The sequence below is a fragment of the Hippocampus comes genome, unplaced genomic scaffold (assembly GCF_001891065.2).
Source record: "Hippocampus comes isolate QL1 unplaced genomic scaffold, H_comes_QL1_v1.1 scaffold80, whole genome shotgun sequence".
NCBI lineage: Eukaryota > Metazoa > Chordata > Actinopteri > Syngnathiformes > Syngnathidae > Hippocampus > Hippocampus comes.
This window is the reverse complement of record NW_017806164.1, coordinates 2080253-2108099: the sequence shown is the minus strand read 5'-3', so window position 1 is coordinate 2108099 and position 27847 is coordinate 2080253. Positions and strand designations below refer to the sequence as shown.

Here is a 27847-nt window from a genome sequence, read left to right as displayed (position 1 = left end):
GCGCTTTTACTGACTTGTGTGTATGAAACAGCCTGTTTCTTTTTTTTTTTTATACTTGTGTGATGCAATTTGAATGGTGGTTTAAAGTCCAAGCTTTTATGAAGGATGACGAAGTTATCACGTGTGTCATGTCTCACACCCCTCAATTCATCTAAAAAATAAAGTGTGAATGGTCCTGGACCTTAACCATTGTACATTAGGACTTATCACTCTTCCTTAACTTTGATAACACGTTTGGTGACACTGAAGTTTCGCTGCTTCGAATGCAAACGTGTAAATTATGCTTGATGAATGTTGCCACAAGACAATTCCATTTGTGGCTCATTTTTCAAAGTCTTTTTGAAATTTGTAACTGTACAACAGAACCTCAGGGTCACCTTCAGCGGTTCTACCGTTTTATAGCGCATGTTATTTTCAGTGCATAGGGGCACACCATTCAAGAAACACTTAAATCAAGGTAGAAAGTGAGCACACCAGAAAGTTCAATACAAAAAGCGAGATCACATTCTTAACGAGTATGTTTTGATTTTGGCTTTGAAGAGAGAAATGGAGTCTGTGCTGCACAGCGACTGAATGCTCTGCTCCCCGCAGTGATGAGGCAGGCAGGAGGTACAGAGAAGATGAGGATCGAAGGATGCCACCGCATCTCGCAATCTGTACAATGTCAGACAGGTGTGGGATGGTGAGGTTATGAATGTCCTCAAAAGGAAGCGGGGTTTTCAAACGCGTTCTAAATTTATCCAGCAGCCATGGGATCTGCTGCAAGACTGGTGTAATGTGGTGGATGGATCCTGAAAATTGAAAGATGATGTGCGCTCCAGTCATCTACGCTGGAGCCTGAGGCAGGTGTATAAAGTCAGCAATATGATGGACAACCGGGACCTGGATGCAACACATATACGCAGACGTCACCAGGTGAGATTCGGATAAAGATATGTCTGGATGGATGTCTGCTCATATAAAGCTCAAACAGCATATGGCAGGGCAGACAGATTTGAGCTAAGAGATACAATGTGTGCGTGATGCATACCGTATGCTGACCCAGCCTGCTTTTTAATCACATTATTGCAACAGCGGATCAATGTGTGTTGTAATGTTTGTCACACGCCAAGTTCGTCTTGGTCATCTGGTAGAATGCTAAATGCTGTTCGGCCTCGGGCAGATTATTGCATTAAAAAAGGCGACTGCATGTTTTCAACTGTCAACAATTTAAATAAACCCTGCAGTAAGAGTTCACTAGAAACTCAATTAAAACTTTATCACACTCTGCCAGCTGTGAGCGGAGGTCAGCGACACGCAGGATGTTGAAATGAGATGAGTAACACTTGTCATTTATTCGTCATTTCAGTGCTCTCGCCACAACGGACGACATGACAAGTGTGTGCTCTCCCTCAGAGGAATTCAACATTCAGTAACAAGATGGTTGGTCTTCTTGGAAAAAGCAGAAGGATAAAATCTGGCTTCATGAAGGATGCTGTAACACACAGGCTCTACCTCAACTGACCAACAAAGAAGGACAGAAGAGGCAATGCTGTTTGCCTGTGTAGGTTGTCACGACACGGCGAGACGCAAGGTGCATTCAAATACAGTCGGACATTTCAATACCAAACAGAAAAAAGTCCCTCGATGCATGAGTGAACATTAAGAGCTCCAACTGTAAATAATTTGGGCTTTCTCTCATTCAATACAAGATGACATATACCAAGAACAACAATGGTGGTGGGATGACTTTGCTATTTTACTGAATTACAATCAATATTCCATTTTTTCATATTGTCAGATTTGTTCTCTTTTTTTTTTTTTGTGGGAGCTCTTATAATATTTGATTGGTCGTTACATGTGCGACATTGCAATGCCGTTCACTTATGATGCAACAAAACCAGTGGCTGACGAACCCCGCACAATGTGCAGCAGTTCCGTCTGTCGCTCGGTGTACGGCGTGCCTCACTTTACTTGTTTGCTTTTGTGGTACCACACCCAGTGATGGCATAGAGGAATCTATGATTCAACAGCATTCCACCAGTCTCTTACTGACGCATTCTTTATTCCAACAATGTCAGAATTGCAGTCATCTGCCCGCGTCATCATCAAGACCTTCATCACTGTATTTTATTGATTGAGTGATGGCTCCATTCAGCAAACTGCCAATACTGGTTGTGCTCACAGGCTAAAATTGCACGCTATTTTCTCATTAGTGTAACACTGAACTGCTAAAGTAGTGTGTGTGTGTGTGTGTGTGTGTGTGTGTGTGTGTGTGTGTGTGTGTGTGTGTGTGTGCGTGCGTGCGTGCGTGTGCGTGCTGTGACTAACTCCAGCAAGCCATAAGGGACAACATCTGAAATCATACTTCACTGTGGAGGAGGGTGATGATGCTGTGGGGGCATATACGCCACTTTTCTACTCATGTTTGCTTTAAATAAGCAAGAGAGGTCACACCGCCTACAATAAAATAGCAGATCTTATGATAAAGCTCGAGTTTGAGACATGTACGGGCAGGAGGAAGAACCAAGATACCTGTCAGACAGAAAAGATTAAACTTTTTGCACTGAAGTTTTGGACTGGCCAACGTTCTGCACCACCTCACGTGTGTGTTGAGTTCTGAAGCCTCAGCCACCACAAGCAAGTGCATCCAAGCCACCGGCTAGGCCCAGCACGCTTGTAAAATTCACTGCTCTGGTGACCCATTTTTAGTTTGGAAGGCTATCACATCAGCACTTGAGGATGTGCGTGTGATTCACCGATGCTAACGTTTACATCATGTTCCCAAAAGCACCGCATCACTGTTCCAGGTTACCATCGACAAAACAGGATGGTCATTAAACAATAAACGGAGACGGGAGAAGCAAACGTGCCAAACAGTGAATGCCATGGATGCCCAGCAAGATTTGTTTTGTTTTGTTGTTCTCTCACCCCCCCCTCCCCTGCCCCATCCATCAACATGCTGCGGATGTGAAAAGAAAACAAAACACACATTAACTTTGATCACAAGTAACACTGGACTTATACTGCTTTAGATGTGAGTCTGGTTACTTGATGTAACTTTTGGGACATCTTTTTTCAGCTCTTCCCATGTACGTTTACCGACAATCACTTTGTAATAAAATAACACTCAGAATCAATGCTCTGATGAATTTAGTGGCTGTGAGGGGTGTAAAGGTCTCGCTTGGTATCACCCACAACGAAAATAAAACCCACAAAAAGTCAAAGACGAAACAAATCACACACACAAAACCGAATTCCAAATCTGCACAACCTCAGAAGCATTGAACTTTAAAGTTTCCACTGTATTTGCAAAAAAGATGTAGGTCACATGTTCACGATGCTTCGTCTGAGGATGGAAAAAGTAGTTTTCTTTGGTTTGCCAAACATCTGCGGCTTTGCTCGAACAGCTGACAATGTTAATGAAGTCTGTTGGCTTTTCCCGCGGCTCGCTACAATTCTGGCACTGAGCTTCCCCCCTCACAGCCCTGATTAGCATGAAAGTAGACGCTACGCTCACAAGGGTTGGCAGAAAGCAAAACATGCTTGTCGGCGAATTCAGGAAGGGTATCCTGGAAAAGATTTTGCAACACCCATCTCCTGTGTACCACGATGCATCAGCAAAGAGGGCTTTGTAAGATGTCCAGGTTGAGGTGCTGCAACTCGTAACAAAACATCACATAATTATGGATACTTTTACAGTTTTAATTATGGACAGCCAACCTCAAAAGATTTACTTGGACCACTGCGTTTACTTTATTCCGTACAAGATAGCGATGTCACCATCAGAAGCATTTTTTGTTTGGGTCCTGAAGTCTTCATCCTTACGAAAGAATCCAATTATGGCTGTTTTCACAGACGATGACCAAGACAAACACTGACATACGCCAAGTTTTCATCAAGTGGTACAGTATAATCAAGCTCATCGTGGCATGGTTTTGGAATGGTAAACACCAATTTGGCTTGTGTTTCCCCACAGGCTGTGTAGGCGTGATGGAGATAGGTGCGTCAGCTACACAAATGTCGTGACAATATAGCAGCGTGACACAGTGAAAACCTGGCAATAAATTCAACAGGGACGACCAACACAGCAGAAAAAACAAAGGACAACATTGGAAGGCATCCAACAATGGCTATTTTATCAGAATCTGGCTATCTATTACAGGAAGACAAGCAATGTTTCAGAAACAGCACATTTCGAATTACACTTCTGAATATATGTGGGTTCCAAAGTCCAAATCCTAACAGAAAAGCTACTGCCGTCAAATGCTAGTGATTCCAATTTAGCCCATTCTTTGCTTTTTTTTTTCAGTTTTCTACGATACCACAGTTGCTGTATTTTGGGGAAAAACAAAAAGACACAGATAATGTAAATGTTGAGAACTGCTATATTTGAAAATCCACAATCTGGACTCACTAGGTATGGATTGTCACTTTAGATAAATCCAGGATATGTAAGCAGTGAAGAGATTGAGCGTCTAAAAAAAATGAATTTACTTTTCTGTCAAATGGTCGACGTCTTATGTTTTCCATAAAATTATTCATTCAGTGATTAATCCTGTCCAGGTTCAATTTGTGAATTTAATGCAGTTGAATAGAAGAGTTGCCCAGTCAGGATCAAATAAGGACGCACCATAGACGAGCAATGCCACACAGTCTGTTCAACGACAGCATTTGCGTTCGGCAATTTAGAATTACGGATGGGCACAAAACTCAAATTATCTTTTCATTAAAAAACCCGTGATAAGGTGTAACTCGCATATTACACTATTTGGTTATCAACAAGAATGGCGCGATTGATTCAAATGTCCACACCCTTTTAAAATATGCAGCCCATCATCCAAATTCCAAATCAACTTGAACAAGGCATTGCTGCCACTCTGAACTCCTTAACAAGCATGAAACATGCATGCACACATGCTTATCAACCTAATGGGAAAGTAAAGTGGCTAATGTGGTTGACTGGAGCGATGCAAACATACAGAGGCTGATATGACCAGACAAGAAACAGGTGGAATACACACGGGATGTTCTCACACACACAAATGCACTTGCTGTGCCTACAACTACCCTTGCAGAGTGCCCCCCCCCCACACACACACACACACACACGCATGCGGATTCTTGAAGGATGTTTACTATCCATTTACAACATGTGCTAGTCTAAGCACAAGAGGAGGTGGGGGGTGGGGGGATATAAAAAAAAGACTACACCCCTGTTCAAAGGCCAGCTTTGTGTGTGTGTGTGTGTGTGCGCGCGCGCAAAAAGAGAGGGGCAGTATTCAAACTGCCACATGACTGATCAAAGAGGAAGGTGTCATCAGGTGGGATGACATACAAGTAACACATTCTGGGACACAGTACAGCATAGGTTTGCATCATTTTACGGATTAAGGTGACCATCCAAGTCACCCAGTTGTAGTCAGCAGGTTACTGGTTCAGAAACAAAACCTGTAATTGCCCCTAATGAGGAGATTAGCATAATGCATGACAACCTCCATCTGTTCGTGTGCGTGAGGATGGATGAAAAAGAGTGAAGGTGTAGCTGGCATGATTACGGTCACAATCTTTAGTCTTTGTTGGGAGTTTTTTTGGTTTAACTTGACGGTTGGGGCCTATCCCATCTGATTTTAGGCAAAAGGTGGACTATAGCCAGGACTGGTCACCGGTCAATCACAGGTCCTATATCAGGTTCCGACATTAAGAATGGCCCTGGGCCACCATGTAACGAAGTTTAGGCCACCCAAATTGCACTGATGCTGGCTCAACCGGGCCACATGTACAACTTTAATAATTAAATGTGACAAAACACGTTCTTGATTTTTTTTTTATGCCATTTATTCAATATCTCGAGTTGTATCCATTTTAATTTATCATCTTTTTTTACCACCACTGTGCACATTTAGTGATCCTAATTCACTGCTAAAGTGCGCACAACTTACTCAAGCATATTTTGGCCACCGAGTCTCCACGCTCACTATTTTATCCACAGGTAGGTCTATATATATATATATATATATATATATAAAATTATATATTTTTTAAATGCTGTTTAAAATCACTATATATATGTGCAGTACATAGGGGAGCAGATCGTGTCCATTATTATTATTAATATTATTATTTTATTTTTTTAATACCAGCTGCCTAAACATGCCAACTGGCGCTCCGTACTTACATCTATTTTAGCCACTGAGACGACACGCAGACTTCACTGTTAGGCCGACATACAGTATCAGTCACAAGTTTGGAAAGACACATTAAGAGATCAACAAAATCAAGCTATTAACTCTTGATTATGCACAGCTGTGAACTAAAAGTCATTCCAGCTCATACGCATCAACCACATCAGGAAGCTGACTGAGAAAATACCAAGATATGCAAAGCGCTCATCTACTTTTAAGAATTCAAATCATAAAACATTCTGATTAACAATTTTTGTTTACCAAATCATTCCATCAACATTTCTTCATATTCATAATGACGATGACTACAAGTATTAATAAAAATGTGGGAAATTGCTGACTCAGAGAGTGTTTCCAAACTTTTGACTAGTACTGTATATAATAATAAATTGTATTAATAATAACGTTCATCTTTCAGACACGTTCGCTCCCACTTGAATGCTATGGATCACTTCCTGTTCTCCGTTTAGGTGCTGACGTTCTTCATTCCACATGCGAAGCCCCCCACCGGCCTGCCCTGTGAACCAGGCCAGCAGCCTCCCACCAAGACACCCGCCCGGGAAGACACGCCGATCAGTACTGACCGTGACTCTCTCCCGCTGCCACGGGACAACAGCCGGCGGGAGGTTGGTGCAAGTTCACTGGCTAGTCCCGCAACACTGACAATCCTTTCAATTATAACTTCAAGCCAATCTATCGATACGAACGGGGCCTTCGATTCGTTTTACACATCACCGGCGCGGCCATAACCGAGAGCATCAAGCGGGCAGAGGAGTCCCTGGAACGGCGCTCTATCGCCGCTTTGTCCCACCGAAGAGAATGGGTTGATCAATATGAAAAGGAGACAGTCTTACCTTTCGCCCCAACGCCGTCCCCGAGTAGAAGTAGTAGGCGATCCCCAGCACCCACAGCACCGCAAAACATAACAATATCCTCGATTTCCTACGCATGGCTGTCTTCTCGTCTCGCCTCGTCCGCCTGCCGAGTGTTCGGTGGCTCGCTGCTTCTGGTAGTGGTAATGGTAGTAGTGGGGGAACGGCGACTCGTCCCGGTCTGTCGTATTCGCGCAGGGCGCTTCGCCGCTCGGTTCACGGTCCTCCTGGGGGAGCAGGAAGCAGCTAGCCAAAATTCAGCAACGGGGGTGAGAGGGCAAAGGCTAACCCGCTGTAATCCAATCAAACGTCGGATAACCCAGTTGTGGAGGAGGGTTCGATGCTGCAAGCTCGTCGAGGGGCGGATCTTGATAAAGTCGAATGGGAAAGAGACGGGTGAATGTTGGAGGAAATTATTGTAGTGAGCGTTTTTAGTTTGCAGCTCAGCTCTTGCAGCAGCGAGCGAGGATCTGTGTGCGTGTGCTACAGGCTGTCTGCTGCTGTATTCTGTAGGTACGTCAGGGGCGCTAGAGACACATTGGGCAAATTGGACAAGGCAAGAATCAAGTCAAATATTTTCTTAATAAGAATATGTTCTATGTGCCCCCACTAGTCTAAAAACGCCATGCGGAGTAATATCGCGCTTGTGGAATCTGAATTAAGCAGAAAAGTCCACTTGATTTTATCCATCTCAGAGGGGGGACATTTTGACTTGTACTGCAACTTCCATCCATCCATCCATTTCTCAAAGTTGACAAAATTCTGGGAAATGTGCAAACTACAATGTACTTAAAATTCACACCATCTTTTTTAACATTGTTTGAGGCTAAAAGTGACAAAATGTTATTTTCAGCATGAGCCGCTTTACAAACACATCAGAGTTCTGTTGGAGGAGGTAAAAGAAGACCTTGGCTGTGTGCCCTCTGACCAGGACATCCTAAAAACAGTTAGGAGGATGTCAGATTTCCCCTTAAGGAGTCAGTCCGACTAGTAAATAAAAAAAAAAAAGACAGGAAAGACAGAAAAAAATCAGGAAATAAGAGTAACCTTAAAGCATGAGGTATTTCACTCAGTTGTATTCGGTTGTTTATACTGTATATTATAGAGGAAAGTGTGGAAAAAAACATGCCTTGTCAGTCCACGCAATGTTTCCTTGTCAGGGTCAGACACTTATCTTGAAAGATAGCAACCTTGTAAACGTCTATTCACTTAAAAGTCATATCAACTTTGGAGAAAATAAATAAATAACGGCTTCAACTGTGGTGGGAAAATTATTACTAAAATTACAAAAATTGTGAATGTTTTTATCGGTACAGGCTTTCTCTCATGGTTGGATAAAATGTCTATTTACACGTACCCAAAAAATGAAATAAATAATAAAACTCATGCCATAAATCCCAATATCATCATTAATGAGGGATACTGAGCGTATAGCGTCGCGGTGTCAACAGCAGGTTCCAACAGGGATACAGAAAGACTGGGAGAGTCTCAGAAAGGCACAGAAGCGGACTTCTCGAAAATGTTAATGCAGCAAACAGTTGAAAATTTTGCCATTGAAGAACACGAATGGCACTGAAACACTGAACAATGAGACACACATCCGAGTTGAGACAATGCCAATTGAAGTTCATCTGTAAATGGTTTCGTGAGCCTGAAATTTTACCCAAAATCAAGTCCATCTCTCCCAGGAAGCTCACCAAATGGTGGCGTGCTTTTTTCCGTTTTTTTTTTTTTTGTAAATTTTCCCATTGTGAGACTAATAAAGGCTATATTCCATGGCTTGACAAGTTATGACACTGTATCCAGCTAATGCGAGAGCCATATCACAAGGTGTTTCATTTATTTTCTACATTCAGTAGACTGGAGATACAGTAATTGGTTTAATAATGTAACCTGGAAAATGTGTGTAACTTTTTTCAGAAGCAACTAAAGAATACAAACCAAAGAGGAGGACAGAGATTCTGCGCTCCTTTTTATCGTTTACATTAAAAATGTCCCAAAATCATACTTGCGGTGTCACAAACAAAAAATAAACAGGAGCTGTTGCCCAAGCAAAGCGTTTCATGTCATGAACCACTGGCAGTCATATTTTTAATTGCAATGGCCCAATTTCCAGTGTGGGAGTCTAACCATTTCTCACAGCATATCATCGACTTAATACTGTGTATTTGAAGTTCAATTTTGTTGTTGTTGTTGATGAAATGGGTCATTTTTGGTGAGAGTTTATCAGCACAGCACATCTTGACATTTACCCACTCTCACCCCCCAATTTTCAGGTGGATTTAGGTCTGGGCTCTGACTGGGCCATTCCAACATTTTCAAGTTCTTCTGATCAAGCCATTCTTTTGTTGAAATGTGAACTTTCTCCTCAGCTTCAGCTTTCAAGCAAACGGGAATGTTTTTGGACCAAATTGATTATCTGCAAGTGCTCATAAGTCTCGCCACCTTGACTAAAGTCCCAGTTCAAGCTGAAGAAAAATAAGGTCAAAGTTGCCACCATGCTTCTTGTCATAGTTCGGTGATGTCGCAGTCTTGTTTTTAGGCGAGCTCACAGATAAGGAGCTCTGCAGGTTTATCACTACTTTTGTTTACATTTCCAAAATACCAACTGCAGTCAGAGCCAAATCACTTTATAGCCGGGGGTCACCAATTGCAGTCCTTGAAGGCCCCTATCCTGCATTGGATAAAATGTCTATTTACACGTACCCAAAAAATGAAATAAATAATAAAACTCATGCCATAAATCCCAATATCATCATTAATGAGGGATACTGAGCGTATAGCGTCGCGGTGTCAACAGCAGGTTCCAACAGGGATACAGAAACACTGGGAGAGTCTCAGAAAGGCACAGAAGCGGACTTCTCGAAAATGTTAATGCAGCAAACAGTTGAAAATTTTGCCATTGAAGAACACGAATGGCACTGAAACACTGAACAATGAGACACACATCCGAGTTGAGACAATGCCAATTGAAGTTCATCTGTAAATGGTTTCGTGAGCCTGAAATTTCACACAAAATCAAGTCCATCTCTCCCAGGAAGCTCACCAAATGGTGGCGTGCTTTTTTCCGTTTTTTTTTTTTTTGTAAATTTTCCCATTGTGAGACTAATAAAGGCTATATTCCATGGCTTGACAAGTTATGACACTGTATCCAGCTAATGCGAGAGCCATATCACAAGGTGTTTCATTTATTTTCTACATTCAGTAGACTGGAGATACAGTAATTGGTTTAATAATGTAACCTGGAAAATGTGTGTAACTTTTTTCAGAAGCAACTAAAGAATACAAACCAAAGAGGAGGACAGAGATTCTGCGCTCCTTTTTATCGTTTACATTAAAAATGTCCCAAAATCATACTTGCGGTGTCACAAACAAAAAATAAACAGGAGCTGTTGCCCAAGCAAAGCGTTTCATGTCATGAACCACTGGCAGTCATATTTTTAATTGCAATGGCCCAATTTCCAGTGTGGGAGTCTAACCATTTCTCACAGCATATCATCGACTTAATACTGTGTATTTGAAGTTCAATTTTGTTGTTGTTGTTGATGAAATGGGTCATTTTTGGTGAGAGTTTATCAGCACAGCACATCTTGACATTTACCCACTCTCACCCCCCAATTTTCAGGTGGATTTAGGTCTGGGCTCTGACTGGGCCATTCCAACATTTTCAAGTTCTTCTGATCAAGCCATTCTTTTGTTGAAATGTGAACTTTCTCCTCAGCTTCAGCTTTCAAGCAAACGGGAATGTTTTTGGACCAAATTGATTATCTGCAAGTGCTCATAAGTCTCGCCACCTTGACTAAAGTCCCAGTTCAAGCTGAAGAAAAATAAGGTCAAAGTTGCCACCATGCTTCTTGTCATAGTTCGGTGATGTCGCAGTCTTGTTTTTAGGCGAGCTCACAGATAAGCAGCTCTGCAGGTTTATCACTACTTTTGTTTACATTTCCAAAATACCAACTGCAGTCAGAGCCAAATCACTTTATAGCCGGGGGTCACCAATTGCAGTCCTTGAAGGCCCCTATCCTGCATGCTTCAGATGTTTCCCTCCTCTAACACATCAGATTCAAATGATCAGGATCGATATCAGGCTTCAGCAAAGCTTGCCAATGAGCTGATCATTTGAATCATGTTTGTTAGAGGAGGGAGACATCTAACACATGAGGGATAGGGACCCCTGAGGACCGGCGTTCGTGACGCCCGGTTTCTTCTCAGTACAAACGCACAAATTAATCTCATTTACACAAATCAATGTTCAATTGTTCATTTTAGTCCTACAGATAATCTCTATGAAATCCTTTGGCAAATTAAGCATTCATGTCGAATAAATATGAGCTATTCACAGAAATGCTGCATCTGCAACAGTTTTATTTTCACAGCGGTGCAGGCAATCCCCAAAATTGATGAGCTTGGCAGCATGGGAGTCTGCGCCAACAGTTACTGTGCTACTCCAGCACAAAATACCTCAGCTTCAGCTTTAATCAATGCATCCTTGAATGAGCTGTTAGGCGGGGAAAAAAATTAGAGCAGTATGGTCCTGACACGATCCATCAGGTTGACTGAGATTGTAGTTATCCCATTGATTTATTTCAACAGTGCTACAACTCCATTAGCAAATGAGCAAAGTCATTCTTTTTTACCCCCGCTCCTACTTGAAATAGCACAGTTAAAATACTTGTTCAAGAACTAATGTAATTGAAAAGGCTTAAAAAATGACTATTTACAGTACATTTGATGGTGGCGCGGGCACCCGCAGCGGCTCCTCTCGCTCCTGAGGCATGTAATCTCATCTGTGCTGTATGTGGCACATGTAGTACATTTGACAATAAAGTTGACTTGACATCTTACTACACACTCGAAAAAGTACGTTAGATAAAGGGACAATGATAATGCTCCTTTGTCTTGATACATGATCAGTTTCAATATGTAAAAAAAGTGAAGACACAACCACACTATTGGATGCCATTGCCTGTCAGACAATATGTTAAATGGTTGTGTGATAATTCATTTGAAGGACATCACAATTTGGGGGTGACCCGGACCCAAATTGGAGCCTATTGTGTCTTTTCAAACAGTGTATTTGTCTTCTCCTTGTCTTTTGGGTTTGTGGTAGTGGGTGTAGCTACTGTAGAGCTCGTTAAACACCTCACGGACTCCGGTCTGCAAGCCCGTTGTTAGGAACTTGATATCGTGCTCCAGACATAAGTCCAGTATGTGGTAGATTCCTTCTGTCAGGCGCAGCTTGATGTCTGACCGCAGAGTCACCTGAAGAGACAAGAATACGAGGTGTTGTTGAAGAAAAAGCACACAGGGCCTCAAATAAGGTGAGCCTCCCCCAAGTAAATTAACGTTAACCTTCAAAATCTATCTTAAAAATAATTTTGACGGTCCACTGGTTTGTAGCATTGAGAATACAGTCTTTGTTGTCATGGCAACCCCAGATTGTCTACTTTAGTGCTCTATTATTTTGCTTGACCGGCCAGGATAAGCTCTCTCTTTGTGGTAGCATTAGTATTGGTGCTAAAATTATTCTTCAAAGTTGTGTGCAGTGCTCCTATGATATTTGTAAACACTAAAATGATCAGAAAATGAATATTTCACGATATGATGCTATAAACTGGCGCACACAAGTTGTGTGAAGGTGTACATGCTCAAAGGGGCACGCGAAGTGCAGCCAGTGCACGCCGCCACAATGGCTATCATTTGTAAAGCACATCCAGCTAATAAATTTCACAACAGAAAACCTCGACCCAAAGCCAGGGTTTGAAAAGAGAAATGACCAGGCGTAATACATCTACTATTTGTCAAATAGGAAAAAAAAAACATCAAGCAGTCGAGAAGGGAATGAAAAAAAAAAAAAACATCAAGCAGTCGAGAAGGGAAAGATGATGACAGATATCATGAGCAGAACATCAAGAGCTTTCAAAGAGCTATACACTGATGTCAATGTTACACATTGACTGCCATTGACAGCAATATACAGTCTATCAAGCATGTTAGGGCTGGCAGGTGAATGAGTTTTTGAAAGTTGCAATTGAAAGTGTTTCAAAAGCATTTGATTGTCCTTCAGGAGGAGCCATTACATTATAAAGGCGCAGACAGACTGCAACGGCAGGGGGGAAAAAAATGAAATACACTAACTTGGGACCTTACAAAGATTGGAACTTGATTGCTGAAAGATTTTTTTGAGGAGTTTTTGTGTTGACCACAAAAACGGTTAACCAAAAAAGACAGACATTTGTTGCAGCGGACAGACAAATGCTTGTAGCAGTCTTCTGGGAACAGAAAAATGAATCCAGGGATTATGCCCATTGTTTTTATTTATTAAATCGTCAAAAATTAAAGGTTTTTGTTATTACTGAAAAGCGGACGTTGTATCGGTCTGTCGTGGTGAAGGAGCTGAACCAAAAGGCAAAGCTCTCAATTTACCGGTCGTTCCAACTTTCACCGATGGTCAGGAGCTATAGGTCGTGACCGAAGGAACGAGATTCCGGATACAAGCGGCCAAAATGAGTTTCCACACAGGGTGTCTGGGCTCTCCCTTAGAGATAAGGTGAGAAGCTCGGTCATCCGGGAGGGGCTCAGAGTCGAGCTGCTTCTCCTCTATGTCGAGAGGAGCCAGAAGCAAGTTTATCCAAAGGCTCGGGCTGCTGTAACTGTGATGATAAAATATCAATTATGTATTCGATTAATGAAGTTGACTCCCCAAAAAATCTTTCAGCAAATCAAGTTCCAATCTTTGTAAGGTCCCAAAGTTGAAAGTGCTTGTCAGCGCATGAACCATGCATGAATTCAAAGGAATTGCCTACAGATAGACCTCAGAGACAAGAGGTCGATGGAAAAGTCCCCCCTCCCACCCCCCACTCTCATTATAGGGTGCTGTGAAGGAGAATTTTTAGGGAAAAAAAAATATCTAATGCATCTTGAAATAATGCTGTGACAACAACATTTGGAAAAAGTGAATTGCGGTAAATACTTTCCAGCTACCGGAGACCTGAAAAAGCAAATGTTTAGTTCACTGGCTTTCAAAGTGTGGTAAGTGGGCTATTTCGAATGGTATGCCAAAGAATCGCTATATTAAAAGTTCAAGCTGTGCATAGTAAAAGAACTTTTTTTTCCAATAAAGTACAGTACATTTGTTGAGTACGATTCAGTTGTATTGAACTTTTAGGGACAATGCGTTTGCATTTTATCTTTTAGCACAAATATGTAGGTACAACTTTTACCTTGTATGTGCAATACATTTGAACTGAATTGTTATTTCAGTAGGTTCTTTTCGACCATACTTCCGCCTCATTTTTGACAAACTCTGGTGGTTAACACTTGATGGTGGTACTTGCAGAGTGAAGTACAGTATTTGATTAAGTGGTACTTGATGGAAAAGGTTTGAAGAACTCTGGTTTGCTGCTCGGTTTCCGTGTTTTTGTTCACTGTGCACTCTGTCTCGAGATATATTTTTGTTTTTTGACTACTACTCCAATTTGCAAATTTGTATTAAACCCTATTTTAAATTCAAATCATAAAATAATGCTGTCCTTGTAAATACATGATTCACATTTTGGAGAAATCATACCAGACTGCTTCTTGGAAAGTTTAATGTGTGTCTCAGAATCAGGACAGAGACAAGGCTAAATTACATTAGACTTGCATGAAGTTCTCGCTGTTTAAAAAGTCCACACGTCACAGGGTTTGATGACTTAAATAAACCCCTCCTCCTGCCTTTTCCATCAGCCTGTCCATTCATTTGGCCGTTTGTCCCAATCTCCTCTTCAAAATGTGTTAATTCTATTGCGAAATGCTGAGTCAAGTAGGCGTTGCATTAAATACAGTCTGGTAGCGGAGCGGAGCCATGTTCACAAGCCAGACATGAGTCACCGCGCCTTGAACCAACATCAAGCCAAAAGCTTAATTCCAGCACATGGGGCTCGAGTAATCCCGAGCCCCTTCGCACAGATTTGAGAACATTTTAAACAGCGCTGACAGAAAAACTTCGACTTTTCTTCTCGGGTTCAAAATATCACAGCTCCGCTGAATGTTAATATAAGCCAACAGAGCTACATCCCAAAATCAGATGAGATATACCTCTGTCTCATTTGTGTGTGTGTGTGTGTGTGTGTGTGTGTGTGTGTGTGTGTGTGTGTGTGTGTGTGTGTGTGTGTGTGTGTGTGTGCCACTCACAGCTGCATTAAAAAAAAAAACACTTGACACTAATGACAGATGGCTTTGGATTGGTGACTATGTATGACGTCTGTCACCCATTAAAGCTATTTTCCAAAGCTAAGTCAGTATTGGAAAAATAAATCACAGGAATCCTTCAAGTGTGTGTGCGTGTGTGTGTGCGTGTACCTTTTGCAGTTCTGTGACATATTGAGCCACCATGAAGGCAGACAGTGTGGTGAAGTTCTCAGAGATGGCAGCAATGTGCGAGTACATCCTTTCTACCAGCCGGGAGCACTGAAGATACACTTCACTTTCTCCACCTGCAACCACACATTGACATGATTCATTAACCAGCGAGTCAATACGTCAACTACAAAATACACCACCAGATTGTAGCTGCTATAAAACAAGCTAAAATGTCTCCAAAGCAAAGTTGTAAATCAACGTCGCAACGAAATAGGGTTAATTAAAGTAGCGGATGAGGGGTTTGTGGAAAAAGTATACAGGACTAATAAAACATACGCGGTTCACCAAACATTCGACCGGGATGTTTAGCGCTGCTTGTGAGCATTTTATTATTATTTTAGTCCTTAAAGCCGTACAAACTCTATGTTTAATTTCTGTTGGCATCTTCTGCCGCGGTTAGGGCTGACGGGCTAGGGTGAGACACTGAATACTGTTTATAGCAATATACTTTAAAAACAATTCTCATGCATTGGCCTTTCATCCACATGTCAAATGGGTTTTCAGTCTCTGAGAAATTATTTTTTGAAACACTCTAGTCAGAGGGAAGTTTTTAAAACTGGTTTTTGTTGCCTTTTTTTTTCATTCGTTGCATGAAAACAAAAGTATCTTATACAGACATCTCACAAAATTGCCACAGAGGGTCAATGGAAAATACTTTTCAATTTATCTGCCTTTGCCTTGGAGACAGAACTCAACGAAGCAAGAGGTTGCCAAAACAGTGTGTGCTTTTCAAGTGTGGTATGGGTACCATTAGTGATATGTTGGTTCCCTCTAATGGTACACACTCACACACACATTACAGGTCCTTTGTATTTAACTATTTATTTAAATACATTTGCATTCGGTCTTTGTGAAATGCTGTTATTTATATATTTGTGTGCGGTACATTTCAACTGAATCATTATTGAAGAACACTTTTTTTTTAATATTCATGATGGTGAATGATGGTCATGATGGTGGTACTTATAAATCTAAGTATTCATTTTTAGGTATGGGTGAAACGTTTGAAAACTTCTCCACTAAGATATCTCGCAATCAGATAAAACTTTTTAGAGGCTCCTGATTAGCTACAGTAAAAGTTGGGGATGAGCTTGTCATGATCTTGGCTGCCTGTAAATGTACACACATTGCTGGGATATTTTTTTACACTTGTACGTGAAGTTTAAAAAAAAAGAAATAAATACTCATACCTCCTGGATGAAAAGATTAAGCCCATTGTTAGATGTTACAGAGGAAAAGTCACAATAATCCTTTTATATATCCAATTTCCAAGTAGATGAAAAAATAATCCTTGCTCAGACCAAAGTCTGACTTTGAGGTCAGTTTCATTTAATTAAAATAGGAAAAATGTACCTGTGTCGGCGGCTCCTCTCTGCCGACCTTCCTGCATGATGGAAGTGACTAGACGGTAAAAAACATTCAAGAATGATGGCGCGGCATTCAGCATCACCTAAATGCACACGAGGAAGGCACAAAAAGCAAAATGTCAGACAAGAAAGAATAAAGAAGCTTGATAGCAATTGTATTTAGTCATGGAAAAATGCTCTGGTGTAGGGCATATTTGCCTTCTACAGCTTCAAATGATTTAGTGTGTGCAAAGCCACATTTCAAGGTTTCAAGGGAGTGTGATAAGGTTGGGAACCTCTGCTTTATGATATGCCATATCAGCTGCTTCACTGACATTGCCTACAATCAAGAAAAATTGAATCCACATTCCTGCTTGGCAGTTGTAACTCAGTCTCTAAGGAATTGGCCCGGCATGGTTGGAGGTTGAGGACTTATCGAGAGACAGAAATGTGCAGGTACCCTTGAGCAAGGTACTGAATGCTTGTAGAATCCCCAAGTGACTCATCGTCACATCAGTATTTGTTCAATTCAAGCTACAATGGCCTGGCAGAGGATGAGGAGAGTAAGATGATGTCATCAACTCACAAGGTTTCCATCAGTAAATGCTAGCAGTCTCGCATCTCCAACCCCCCCGCCCAACACTCTGACCTATCACACCTCACCACTTCAGCTCACTTTCCTGTTCCACTTAACCCGCATTGTGCAGTCCAGTCACATCTTCCTCGTCTCTTCTCCTGCTTCCTCGTCACCAAATCTTTTCGTTCTTTGCTGCACCGCTACACTAAAACCCCATCCCCATCACCACCCTCTCTGGCAGTCTCCTCTGCTGCAGTCTTTCAATTTGAAAAACATCTGAAGTGAGTTAGAAGGTTTTTGCCTGCATTTATTCAATGCAGCTGCATTGTTTGTTACAGAGGTCCAAACATGACAATACTAATACTGGCCGGCCACAATACAGATAAAACGTGAGAACACACTACTAATTTGTGGCGAATAGATCTAATGTGCGCACAAAATACTAATTTATATTAATATTTCCATGCACAACTTGAACGTCTGAGTAAGCAAATACCATGGGTGCCACGAGAAATGAATCAATGTATTTTTTCTAAATATTATTTATGAATTACAAGTGTACCTTTGTTCATCTTTCTATGCCAGCAACATATAGGGACATGCAGAATATTAAAAGTCAGGCGTGAAGTAAACTTGGCCAACCATCGTTTGAGTAATACTTAGGGCTACTAAGTAATATTTCAATCATTACTTTCGTTAGTTTTCTTTTAACGCAACCCACCCAGGAACATAGACCCATAGATATATCTGTAATTTTAAAAAAAGAATATTTCAGCAAAAACAAGTGAAACTGGATGTTTTCCACTGGAACCCTGGGTGGGAATCATGACAATAAAAGTTTGGACGGACCAGTACAACACTGAGATTCAATTATCACTGTGTATATTTACACACATGCACATTGAGTACACATACCTGAGTATGACACTGGATGATGGCAAAAAGCGCCTCGTGAATAGCCAAGAACGCTGACTGGTAAACAACTGCAGTCAGGTGGTCAAGCGGCACGGCATGAAGCGCTCCGAGGACCAAGACTACGTGATGAGAGTTTCGGATTAGACCCTCGCCCTGGCGCAGCAGCGTTGTCATCGCTGTCACGGTAGGAATGGTGAAGGTCACAGCCAAGCTCGTGACCTGACTGGATGACCGTACAAGAAACTGTAACAAAGATGGATAGTATGGCATCAATACATTTTTGTGGTAGACAAACAAAAACTAATGTACATAAATAACTCTGCTATGTTAGTGGCACAGCACTACTGCGACTATTTCACTCGGAATCCCTCTGACTGGATTAAAAATCATGCGCAGTATCAGCCGGTGACAGAGTACCTCTCCAATCAGGTTGTAAAAGGCATGACAAAGTGGGTGCCAATAATACACAAGAAGCTTTTTTCAGTGCCTCTCATTGTACTGGGTCTTGTGGGTCACTTCGCCACTTGGCACATTGCAATAGGACTGTCATATAAATTCATTAATATTATTTCCATCTTTATTTGTCTGCACAAAAATACGATTGGTTCTTCCACAGCCCAAGGACATCACAGCCGTGGAGGTCAACGGTAATAGGTAATAAACAGGTTCAACAAAAAAGCATGGATTTTTTTTTTTTTTTTCTCCATGGAGGTGGGGGCATACCATAATTGAGTTACCGGTATGCTGGCAAGATACTACAGCAGAGAAAACTTTGTATAATGCATGTGTTTTGAATCACTGATTATTTATAATAGTTCCAAATTAACCCAGAACAATCTGTTCAAAAAGCTGCATATTGAAAACATTTTGTAGATAGGGTACACGGCTTACTTTTTTTTTTTTTTGGCCTTATGCATGATTGTATGTAAACAAATGGTGCTTCTGGCTCGTCTGATGCAAAACACATTGGAGCTTCATTGTATGAACCAAGCTTCGCACGCGCGAGTGTGTGAGATTGTCATTTGGCTGACAAGTCACTCCTAATGGTTGTCACATGTTCTTCTGGCAGGCTGTCAGTGAATGATTAGAGATGAGGAATCACAGTACGACTACCGACCTCTTGAGTTTCTCTTTATAATGTATTCTGCTCCCCTCAAAGGTCTGATTGTGCACATTACTGTGAGTCATTCCAGAGTTCTCCCTCTGACTGCATTAAAAATAATTTGCACAAAATGATGAGTGTACATTTGGACATGCCAGTAAAGTAACGTAAATAAAAAAACAACAAGAACAACGTCTGTTAAGTTCTGGGCTCACACGTTTCTTACAGTATGTGTACATTTTGCTTACCACCATAGCAGACAGAATTTGTGGTGCAACCAACCACAGAGCTTTGGAGCAAGGTTCAGGTAACTGACAGCAGGAAAGCAACTTGGCAATGATGACAACAGCCAGCACTTCCTGGAGACGAGTAGATCGAGGACACAGTGAGATAACAGGCTTTTGTCCAATACTATACACTCAATTGTTACAATATAAAATACGCCTGCACAACTGAATGATGACTAAAACAAGAGCTGTGGCAAATATTTTAGAAACAGGTCTAAAAATGATGCAGAGATGGTTGACAACACTGCAAACTACAGCCACGATTAATAAACATGCTGCTAATATTGGGACAGGTGTCAAGTTATTCTGCCAGTGCAAAAACACAAGAAGAAAATCAAACCTTGTAATTGCCAGCGCTCAGCTTGCAAGTGTCTAACCCATTGTTGATGATAGTCAGCAGCATGCTGAACTTGCAGGGGGTGCTGTTCTCCAGCAGGTGGTGCAGCAGATTCTGCACGGCTGGCTCCAGCTCACACATGTCAGATGGGGATAGCCATGGAGCTACAAGAAAATAGAATCATTTAGTTTACAAACTTAATTTCACAAAAGTCTTTGAAACAACACGTAAGAGAAAGAAATAAGAAAAAAATGCCTCATCAGAAAATGCATAAAACAAAAAGTCTTGTCGTTGCCTAGAATTATTTTGTTGTATGAATGGTAACCGGTGGAGGATCTCAAAGTAAATTATGAACCTTCTGCCATCCAGTGGAAGAGCATTTAGCTGTTCTGCCTATCGCCATATGTCACCGGTGTAGCTAGATTAACCAAGATACTTAAGTGAATAAATCACATCTTTTGGCCCAATTAAGTGAAATTGGATCTCTCGTAGCACACTAGCATGCCGTGACATACTTGTTGAAAATCGCTGACATAAAGGCATGCTTTGATGAGTTCAGAGTGGAATATCACAAGCTGTTGGATTGATAAAACGGAGCCAGGAGACACAAGTCTCTCTCTGACAAAGGGGGGAAAAAAATCTAACAGACAGGAATTAATCAAAAAAATTACAAGTGCCAGCTGCCAGAAAGTAGCGCAATGCAACAGAGTAAATGTAGTAAAAACGATCTTATCAAAAGTACTCTGACAAGTAAAATTCCTCCCAAATGTTTCTGAAGTGATTGTAATCGAGTAAATGTAGCTTGTTGCCACCCATCTTTGCATGGGTTAAAGAATTCCCACTCACATCAACAAACAAAATCAGCACTCACTCAAGAAGAGTGGAAGCTGTTTGAGCTGCAATGCTCTCAATAGTCCTTATTTTCACTCCCTAATACTTTGGTCCAGATATAGTGTATCAATTAATTTGCATAGCTGCACAAAGGAAGAACATACCTGTCAAAACTTTGTGTACATTTTGAATGATCTGAGCATACAACTCATCCATCGCTTTTACTTTCTTTTCTTCTTCTTCTTCCTCCTGGTCCTCTCTTCCCGTCTTCATCGCTGCCATGTAGAATGCTGACAGGAAATGCAAAGATGAAACTAGGAAGTCCATGGGTCTGGCTGCGGAGTTCATCTCTTTCAGAATCTGCTGGCAGAAACCCTGATAGAGATTCTCCTGGCTCAGGATGGCCTTGTCGTTGCCCCCCACCGCCAAGGAGGACATCTCGCACCGCAGCATGACCGTGACGGTGTCGACCACAAAGGCTGGACTGAGCGAGCAGGTTGGCTGCATACCAGCATCGCTGACACTCTGGGCCTTCAGGACTAATTCCACAGCTGATCCCATTGAGGATGCGATTCTTGCAAGGGATTGGGTCAAGGTTTGATCCATTGATTTACTCCTTCCCAGGTAAGAGGTCATCGCCTTGGAGGTGGCGGCCAACGATGCCAGTAGAAGATGAACAGACATGATAGAGCCGCCAGGATTTGCTGTGGTGTCCTCACTGGTAAGAAATGAAGCAATCTGGTCCAGATTGAGGCGTACGCTGCTGTTCCTGATCAGAATTAAGTTGACCAAATATATGATGAAGTCCTGCGTGGCTTTCATCAAATCCAACCAATCAGAGCTGCCGGTGGAGCTGAATCGTCCTTTCTTGCTGTGCCAGAGGATTGTGGACACTACAGCCTGCAGTAGAGTGCTGCCGTGAATGATCTTCAGAACACTTGGGAAGTTTTTGCCCTCCACAAGAGAAGCAAGTATCTTGAGCAGCTTCACTTGGAATCCTGCGCAAAAATGCGCTGAATATGAAGCTTCTGAATAACAAGCGGTGGATGTGAGCATGAAGCCAAGGAGGAGGAAAATGCATGACAGGTCCTCAGAGTTCAGCCCATCTGGGTTAAGGCTTGAAAAGATTGACAGCAGGTCTATCAGCTCTTTGGTTTGAGCGTCGCTCAAAAGAACAAACACTTTGCCAGACTGCGAGGACACTCTCATGTCCTCTACAATGGTCTGTTTCACTAAGGCGGACAAAAGCTCCATCTCACCATTTTGTGCTTCCTGATACTTCTCGAGGGTGGGACAAACTTGAGGGGCATGCGCGGCTGTTAGAACCCCAAAAATCCTCTGCGAGAGGGAACCAACAGTAGCGGTGACGAGCGATGGCAACTCGCCCAGAACGGAGCTGTGGATAAGCTGTGATGATATGAGGGAGACAGAGAGTTGATCTTTGCATCTGCTAGACTGCTTGCTCAGCAACGACGTAACCAGAACATTTGCGATGCAGTTCACGTCTTCCCTGTTCAGGTAGGGGGCCAGCAAAGGTAGGTTAGATATGACAACGAACCAGTGTGCAACACGGTGAGAGCTGGAGTCCACACTGCTCATCTGCCCATCCCACATCTGATCTCCTGAACATAACCAGAGCTCATCTCGAGCCAAAATAAATCCGACTGCCCTTTGCAGGGACTCTGACGTACTTGGTTCTGCGAGTGAGGCTGAATCCAACAGAACTTTCTTTATCTGTTGCAAAGTGAGGAGCTTCAGATGAACAAAGGTGATGGGACTGCCTGAATGCAGACGTACAGAATTTATCTCACAATTTAGGAGATTCTCTATGCTTGTTAAGGCTTCAGCGTTGGAGTCAAGAGGTGTGTATTTGCTGCAGTAGATGTGAAAGAGTGTGTCCACTTCTATCCAACTGTATCTGAGCAGAAGAACCGAATCTTGGGTTTTCAGCTGCCATTGAGAGCTAGATGCTTTTGCAGACTCTTCCAGGTCTAGTTTCTTTTTTCTTTTCTTTGTTGCTTTCGAAATTGAACTCACATTTACTTTCGTAGCCTTGCTTTCTGTGGACAAAAGGTGCAGCAGGTTGTGGAGAAGCTTCCGTATCTCCTCCATCAGGGTTTGACCTTGTCTGACCAAGGGAAGAGGAGAAGCATTGTCTAGGGTCTTCAGACTGAACAAAACAACGTGAAGGAGCTGGCTCAGACTAAGAAGCTTCATTGATGCATCTTCCCGCTCACAATGCCTCTTTTCTTCACCACTCACTCCATCAAGCTCCATCTTCTCTGCCTCTCCATCTTTCTTTACCAGGCCAGGTAAAACATATTTTCTCACATTCTCCACCACTAAGGAGCAAATTTCAAGGCCCTGCGAGGGTGGGGTATCCAGAATGCTGGCCCTGAGTGAGGCAGAGATGCCGGCGGAGAGCAGGGGGGGTCGACCCTTGTCAAGAGATGGCTGACAGATCACCGAGAGGAGCTCAGAGAAGAAGCGAGGCAGCTGACGGAGCTTGGTGTATGTCTGGAGTAGACTGCACAGCATCATCTGTTGGGGATGAAAAAAACCCAAAATAAATCGATATATTGTCTGAATTTACTCACAAATGTACTTGCAGATACAAATAGCAATTTTAAATAATCCAGCAGCACGAAACTCAGCTAATTAGTTTTAAATAGTTATTGTCACCTAGGTTGAAGAAAAAAAACCCACATTAGATTAGTTTAGCGCTCATATCAATAAGCGGCATGGATGGATGGATGTTTTGTAAAATTATCTAGTTACTAAGGTGACATAACTAGGTTTTTCTTTGTTTGATCATATGTTGAGTCGCACGCTGTCTTGACAGCTTGCTGTGATGTCACACAATCTAAACAACTGAGCTCCAACATAACCCCACAGTGGCAACATAGGGATGATCAGGGTTTGTATTGTCCTGCTTGGTGGCTATCATGAACTGAATTCCTGTAAAATTAAAAAAAAAATAAAAATAAAAAAGGAGTGGATCAAGACCTGTCGGGCCCGTTGGACTCGTGTTTCCATACAGTCGGCATTAACCCAGGCTGAAGATAACAACTTGTCAAAGTATGGGTCCAGAATCATGTGGTTGAGACCCAGAAGCACCTTCAAACAGCGATACCATGCAGGGATGCTGAAATACAAAGAATTTATATTCTATGTTAAAGCACATCGTCACCGGTTGAAACGCATATAGATCTTAGTTCCATAACACTAAAGGGGAGTTGAAAATCAATGATTTACCTAGGCTGGGCCTGATTGAAGAGAATTTGTGCGAGGCTTTTGTAGAAGGTGAGCTGGACCTCTGCATGTCTTATTCTGTCTCCTGTCACATTATAAATATCTGCAGATAGTGCCTGGCTCAACAGTGATTCCATAGCCAGCAGAGCTAGGCACCAACTTTCGGGCAAACAGGGGACATCAGACAAACCCAAAGCAGGCAACAACTTTGTGTGGTAATAGAAACACAGCATCCTGTGTTCTTCCTCATTTTCCGCTCGACATTTTCTGTAGCTTTCAAGAAACAATTTAAAAAGCAATGGGACGCTGTTTGACTTCACAGTGTAAGGCAGCGGTGGCTCACAAGAACCTAATTTGCAAAGTACAGCATTGGCTGGCCGGAGGGGGCCTTTTGTCACACCGGCTCCACGTTTCCCAGTATCCCCTTTGGAGGGTACAAGCTCCTCTTTGTAGGATGCCAGGTGCTCAGGAGAGAAGAGCGACAACTGAAGGATGGAGTCTATCCTGACCCGAACATCTCTACAAAGATGCTGGCGTAGACTCAGATGTGTGTGGGACGGCGCGTACTCAGCAGCTGTCAGCATGTGTCTGAGGAGCAATAACGGCTCAATGAGCTGGTTTGTTACCAAGGTGAAAACTCTGTTTGGATTGGCTTGTCGTCGCTGAACTGATAAATACGATGTTAAAACCTGAAGCAACAACTCAAACAGATGAGCTCCACTGGTGATTTTCTTCAGGCTCTCCTTGAGCTCTTGGTTAAGAATCATTTCAGTTTGAGGATCCTGATCGTCTGTGTGAAGACTGACAGTGTCAGTTATGAGTTCAGGCTGATGGGATCCTGAGGGCAGAGCTTGTTGCAGTTGATGGCAGGCGAAGGAGCAGACTTTAACCGTGAGACTGACCATGAGCTCATACTTGGTGGTGAAGACAGACGAGAGAGTAGAGGATGAGAGAATTCCCTGGCACACATTCAGCAGGGTGGACACACCCACTGATAGCTTGGTGGGGGTGCCGGAACACTCCTCAAGGAGGTTGAGTAGCAGCTAGAAAAAAAAAAAAAAGTATGTCATTTCTCGCTGTTTAAGTAAACTATAGAAGTAAGTCTGCCGCGGCAAGAGTGCCATGAGAGATGATCAGGTATGCGACAAGAAATTATCCAGTTGCACTTAATTGTTCCATAAATTATTTATTTACTATAGATACATGCATCTTAGTTCATCCATCAAAACCACTAATGTTGATATCTTGTGTTCCCAATCGTCAATCAATTTAATAACAATCACACACCTGTGCCATGTTGAGCCTCACACTGACCGGCTTGCCCTCCTTAATAGTGACGTGGAGCTTCCGACTGTGAAGGAAATCATTAAGGCAACTCCAGAGGCCCTCGAGCACAGTTTGTGAGAGCTCAACCTTTTTATTATACCAGCCTGTAAGAGCATATGTGCACCAATCCAACAGGACCTAAAACAGTACAAAGTCAAGCAGTGAATCACAAATGAATACAACTTCAATTAACATCAATTTAACAAAGGAGTTGAATTTAGCCATTTGAAAGATGACCATCAAACGCATAGATCCAGAACACCTACTTGTTCCTTGTTGGGTAGCAAGCACTGAGAGGAGATCCAGGCAAAACGTGCTAGCTTTAACTTGTCCTCCCATGGAGTATGAGGGCTCTTTAGCTTCAGATGGATGCCAGAGTAGATGGCAGCCATTGTTGCTGCTATTTAAACCTAATGAGGAGGATGAAAAGCATTATAGCTGAAGTAGATTTTGTGTATTATGCCATTAAACTACCATGAATGATTTTTTTTCAGCAACAATTCATGGAAGACTGCATATTTTGTATTTAGTTCCTAGAACACAACAAATCTGTGATTCTCAAAGTCTGGTGGGTACCAATGGGGGTAAATGGGCGTCCTCTCGTTGTAAGTGAAGTAACACTGAATTAATGTTGAAACTGTACAAAATGTCACAGTGGCATAAAATTTTATTTAGATCAAATACAGTATATTCAATTCCAGTTCCGTTGTATTTATCTTTTAAAGGAGCGCACTTATAATAATGCTTTATCTACACTAGATGGTGCCCAAAGCGCTTTACAAATAAAACAGAATTGCTTTTAATCTTTTAAAAAATGTTTGTTTTAAACTGAACACATGTATAATATATTTTAATTGACTCATTAAGTGCAGTTTTTCCATTTACCATATTTAAATGCAGTGTCACTGATTAAACAGTGTATAATAATATAGTGCATTGGGTTGTGATAAAATATACATTTTTAATAAGAATCTGCCTCGTTTTGCTTTTTAAACGCAATGAATATTACGCTACTGCGTTTAAGAGTAGTAGAATGACGGTCGCACTGGGAAAGCTAATTATGATATACATATTTTTTTAAAAGTGGTACATGGTACAAAAAGTTTGAGAACCACTACAATAAATAGACAATGTTGATGGTTTTAGTTTTACAAGGTTGATTTAATTTGGAAAGTGCCACGGGTTAGCTTGAACCATAACACCCAGTTTATTGTCCCTCATACTTTTGATTTAATCGGGTTTTCCTTTTTTTCCGTTGACTCTATGCACAACATGAAATGATCACAACTGAGGCCAAACGGTTCAAGCCATAATGAACGAATAATTTCATCACACAAACATTGCATTTACTTACGCATGAAAATTAGATACACTAAATGCAATTATGTACTGCTACTTTATGCACTACCAGTCAAAAGTTTGAAAATATATAAATATATAAAAAAAAATGAAAATATCAATGCATGGTTTAAGACAAAAAAGTTCAAATTTTGACATATTCACTGGACAAATAAGATTACAGTCCATAAGTGTTAAAAGCGCACGCCATACTAGTTGTGACTGTTTAGTGTCCAGGTTATGAGGGTTTAAATCTTCCATGCACACTGTGTGTGCTATGAAGAGATGGCTAGTCATTTAGCACACTTGGCTAACGACCACCTCGGCTAACACTAAAGCCTTTTCTTCTGCGAGCAACAAGAGTAAACATTACTCTGCCATAATACCGTTTATGAATTACAATAAGTACACAAATGTCAATCACATTAATTCATTCAACTTACGAGTTCTCAATTCACACGTGCCTCCTGTTTTCATTTATGACCTTTCAACTTCTACCCGGCCCACAAGGCAAAAGCAATGGAAAAATTATGAAAACAGTTGAGGTGCATTTTCCGGAGAAAACGGTCATTAAAACATGTTGGACAATATGAATAACCGTTTTAGGCCTTTTGCACTGTAACAATTAACCAGCACGTTATCATGTTTAATACCCACCTTTACCATTGCTTGTGTTTGTTTTCGGCAGCAGCAAAATGATGGATGACGGTCATTGAATGGGTGATTTAGCATGCATCATACATATTCACATTTCAAAGAGGGGGCGTATGTACATTTTCAATTAAAAAATGGAAAAAAAAAAAAGCAAAGTACATCGGGGCTATCTCAATCTGGGATTGTTTGGTTTTGCCTGGCAAAGTTTTCGACCACGAGCAGCCATTGAATATCCTATCTTACTGTAGGAATCGTTTTGGACCGTATCATATCGAGGTCACCTTTCCTGTTTCTGCGCTCAACGCATCTGCCTTATGAATGTTTTGTTGAATTCGTTTGTCGTACTTTCCCTTGCATTTACCTTCAGCTTCCAGGGACCGGGTTTGACCCGACTGTTGACAAATGCTTAACAGCATATGACAGTGACAGCGAGGCGGGGTGTA

The 27847-nt window shown here is 41.8% G+C and overlaps 2 protein-coding genes across 4 annotated transcripts in view; both read right to left on the bottom strand.

The window, feature by feature from the left end:
* galnt2 (UDP-N-acetyl-alpha-D-galactosamine:polypeptide N-acetylgalactosaminyltransferase 2) overlaps window positions 1-7592 on the bottom strand; it is a 48128-nt gene extending 40536 nt beyond the window's left edge. The window contains exon 1 of one of the 2 annotated variants that reach the window (XM_019895882.1): window positions 7019-7592. In XM_019895882.1, coding sequence (XP_019751441.1) covers window positions 7019-7114 — 96 coding nt within the window. In that variant the 5' untranslated portion in view covers window positions 7115-7592. The remainder of the gene's footprint in view (window positions 1-7018) is intronic. The other variant, XM_019895884.1, reaches the window with a different exon arrangement.
* A 2300-nt stretch (window positions 7593-9892) lies between these two features.
* On the bottom strand, window positions 9893-27837 carry urb2 (URB2 ribosome biogenesis homolog). 2 transcript variants are annotated; one of them, XM_019895862.1, is made up of 12 exons: window positions 27766-27837; window positions 25679-25822; window positions 25374-25550; window positions 24090-25129; window positions 23841-23979; window positions 20999-23375; window positions 20007-20167; window positions 19628-19738; window positions 18278-18520; window positions 16793-16889; window positions 15380-15513; window positions 9893-12298 (listed from the first exon to the last, which is right to left on the bottom strand). In XM_019895862.1, the coding sequence occupies exons 2-12, from the start codon at window positions 25802-25804 to the stop codon at window positions 12101-12103; spliced, it is 4803 nt and encodes a 1600-aa protein (XP_019751421.1). In that variant the 5' UTR covers window positions 25805-25822; window positions 27766-27837; the 3' UTR covers window positions 9893-12100. The 2 variants fall into 2 exon arrangements, with proteins under 2 accessions (XP_019751421.1, XP_019751420.1); XM_019895861.1 differs by lacking the exon at window positions 27766-27837 and adding an exon at window positions 27194-27475.
* Window positions 27838-27847: the final 10 nt, after the last annotated feature.

Bases quoted from the DNA above. Each gene is read 5' to 3' on its own strand.
- urb2 (XM_019895862.1), bottom strand. From the start codon at position 25,804: ATGGCTGCCATCTACTCTGGCATCCATCTGAAGCTAAAGAGCCCTCAT. The intron at 25,551-25,678 runs GTAGGTGTTCTG...GTACTGTTTTAG, and splicing joins TGCTACCCAACAAGGAACAA to GTCCTGTTGGATTGGTGCAC. The intron at 20,168-20,998 runs GTATGTTCTTCC...ATTTTCTTGTAG, and splicing joins TGTACACAAAGTTTTGACAG to CTCCATGGCTATCCCCATCT.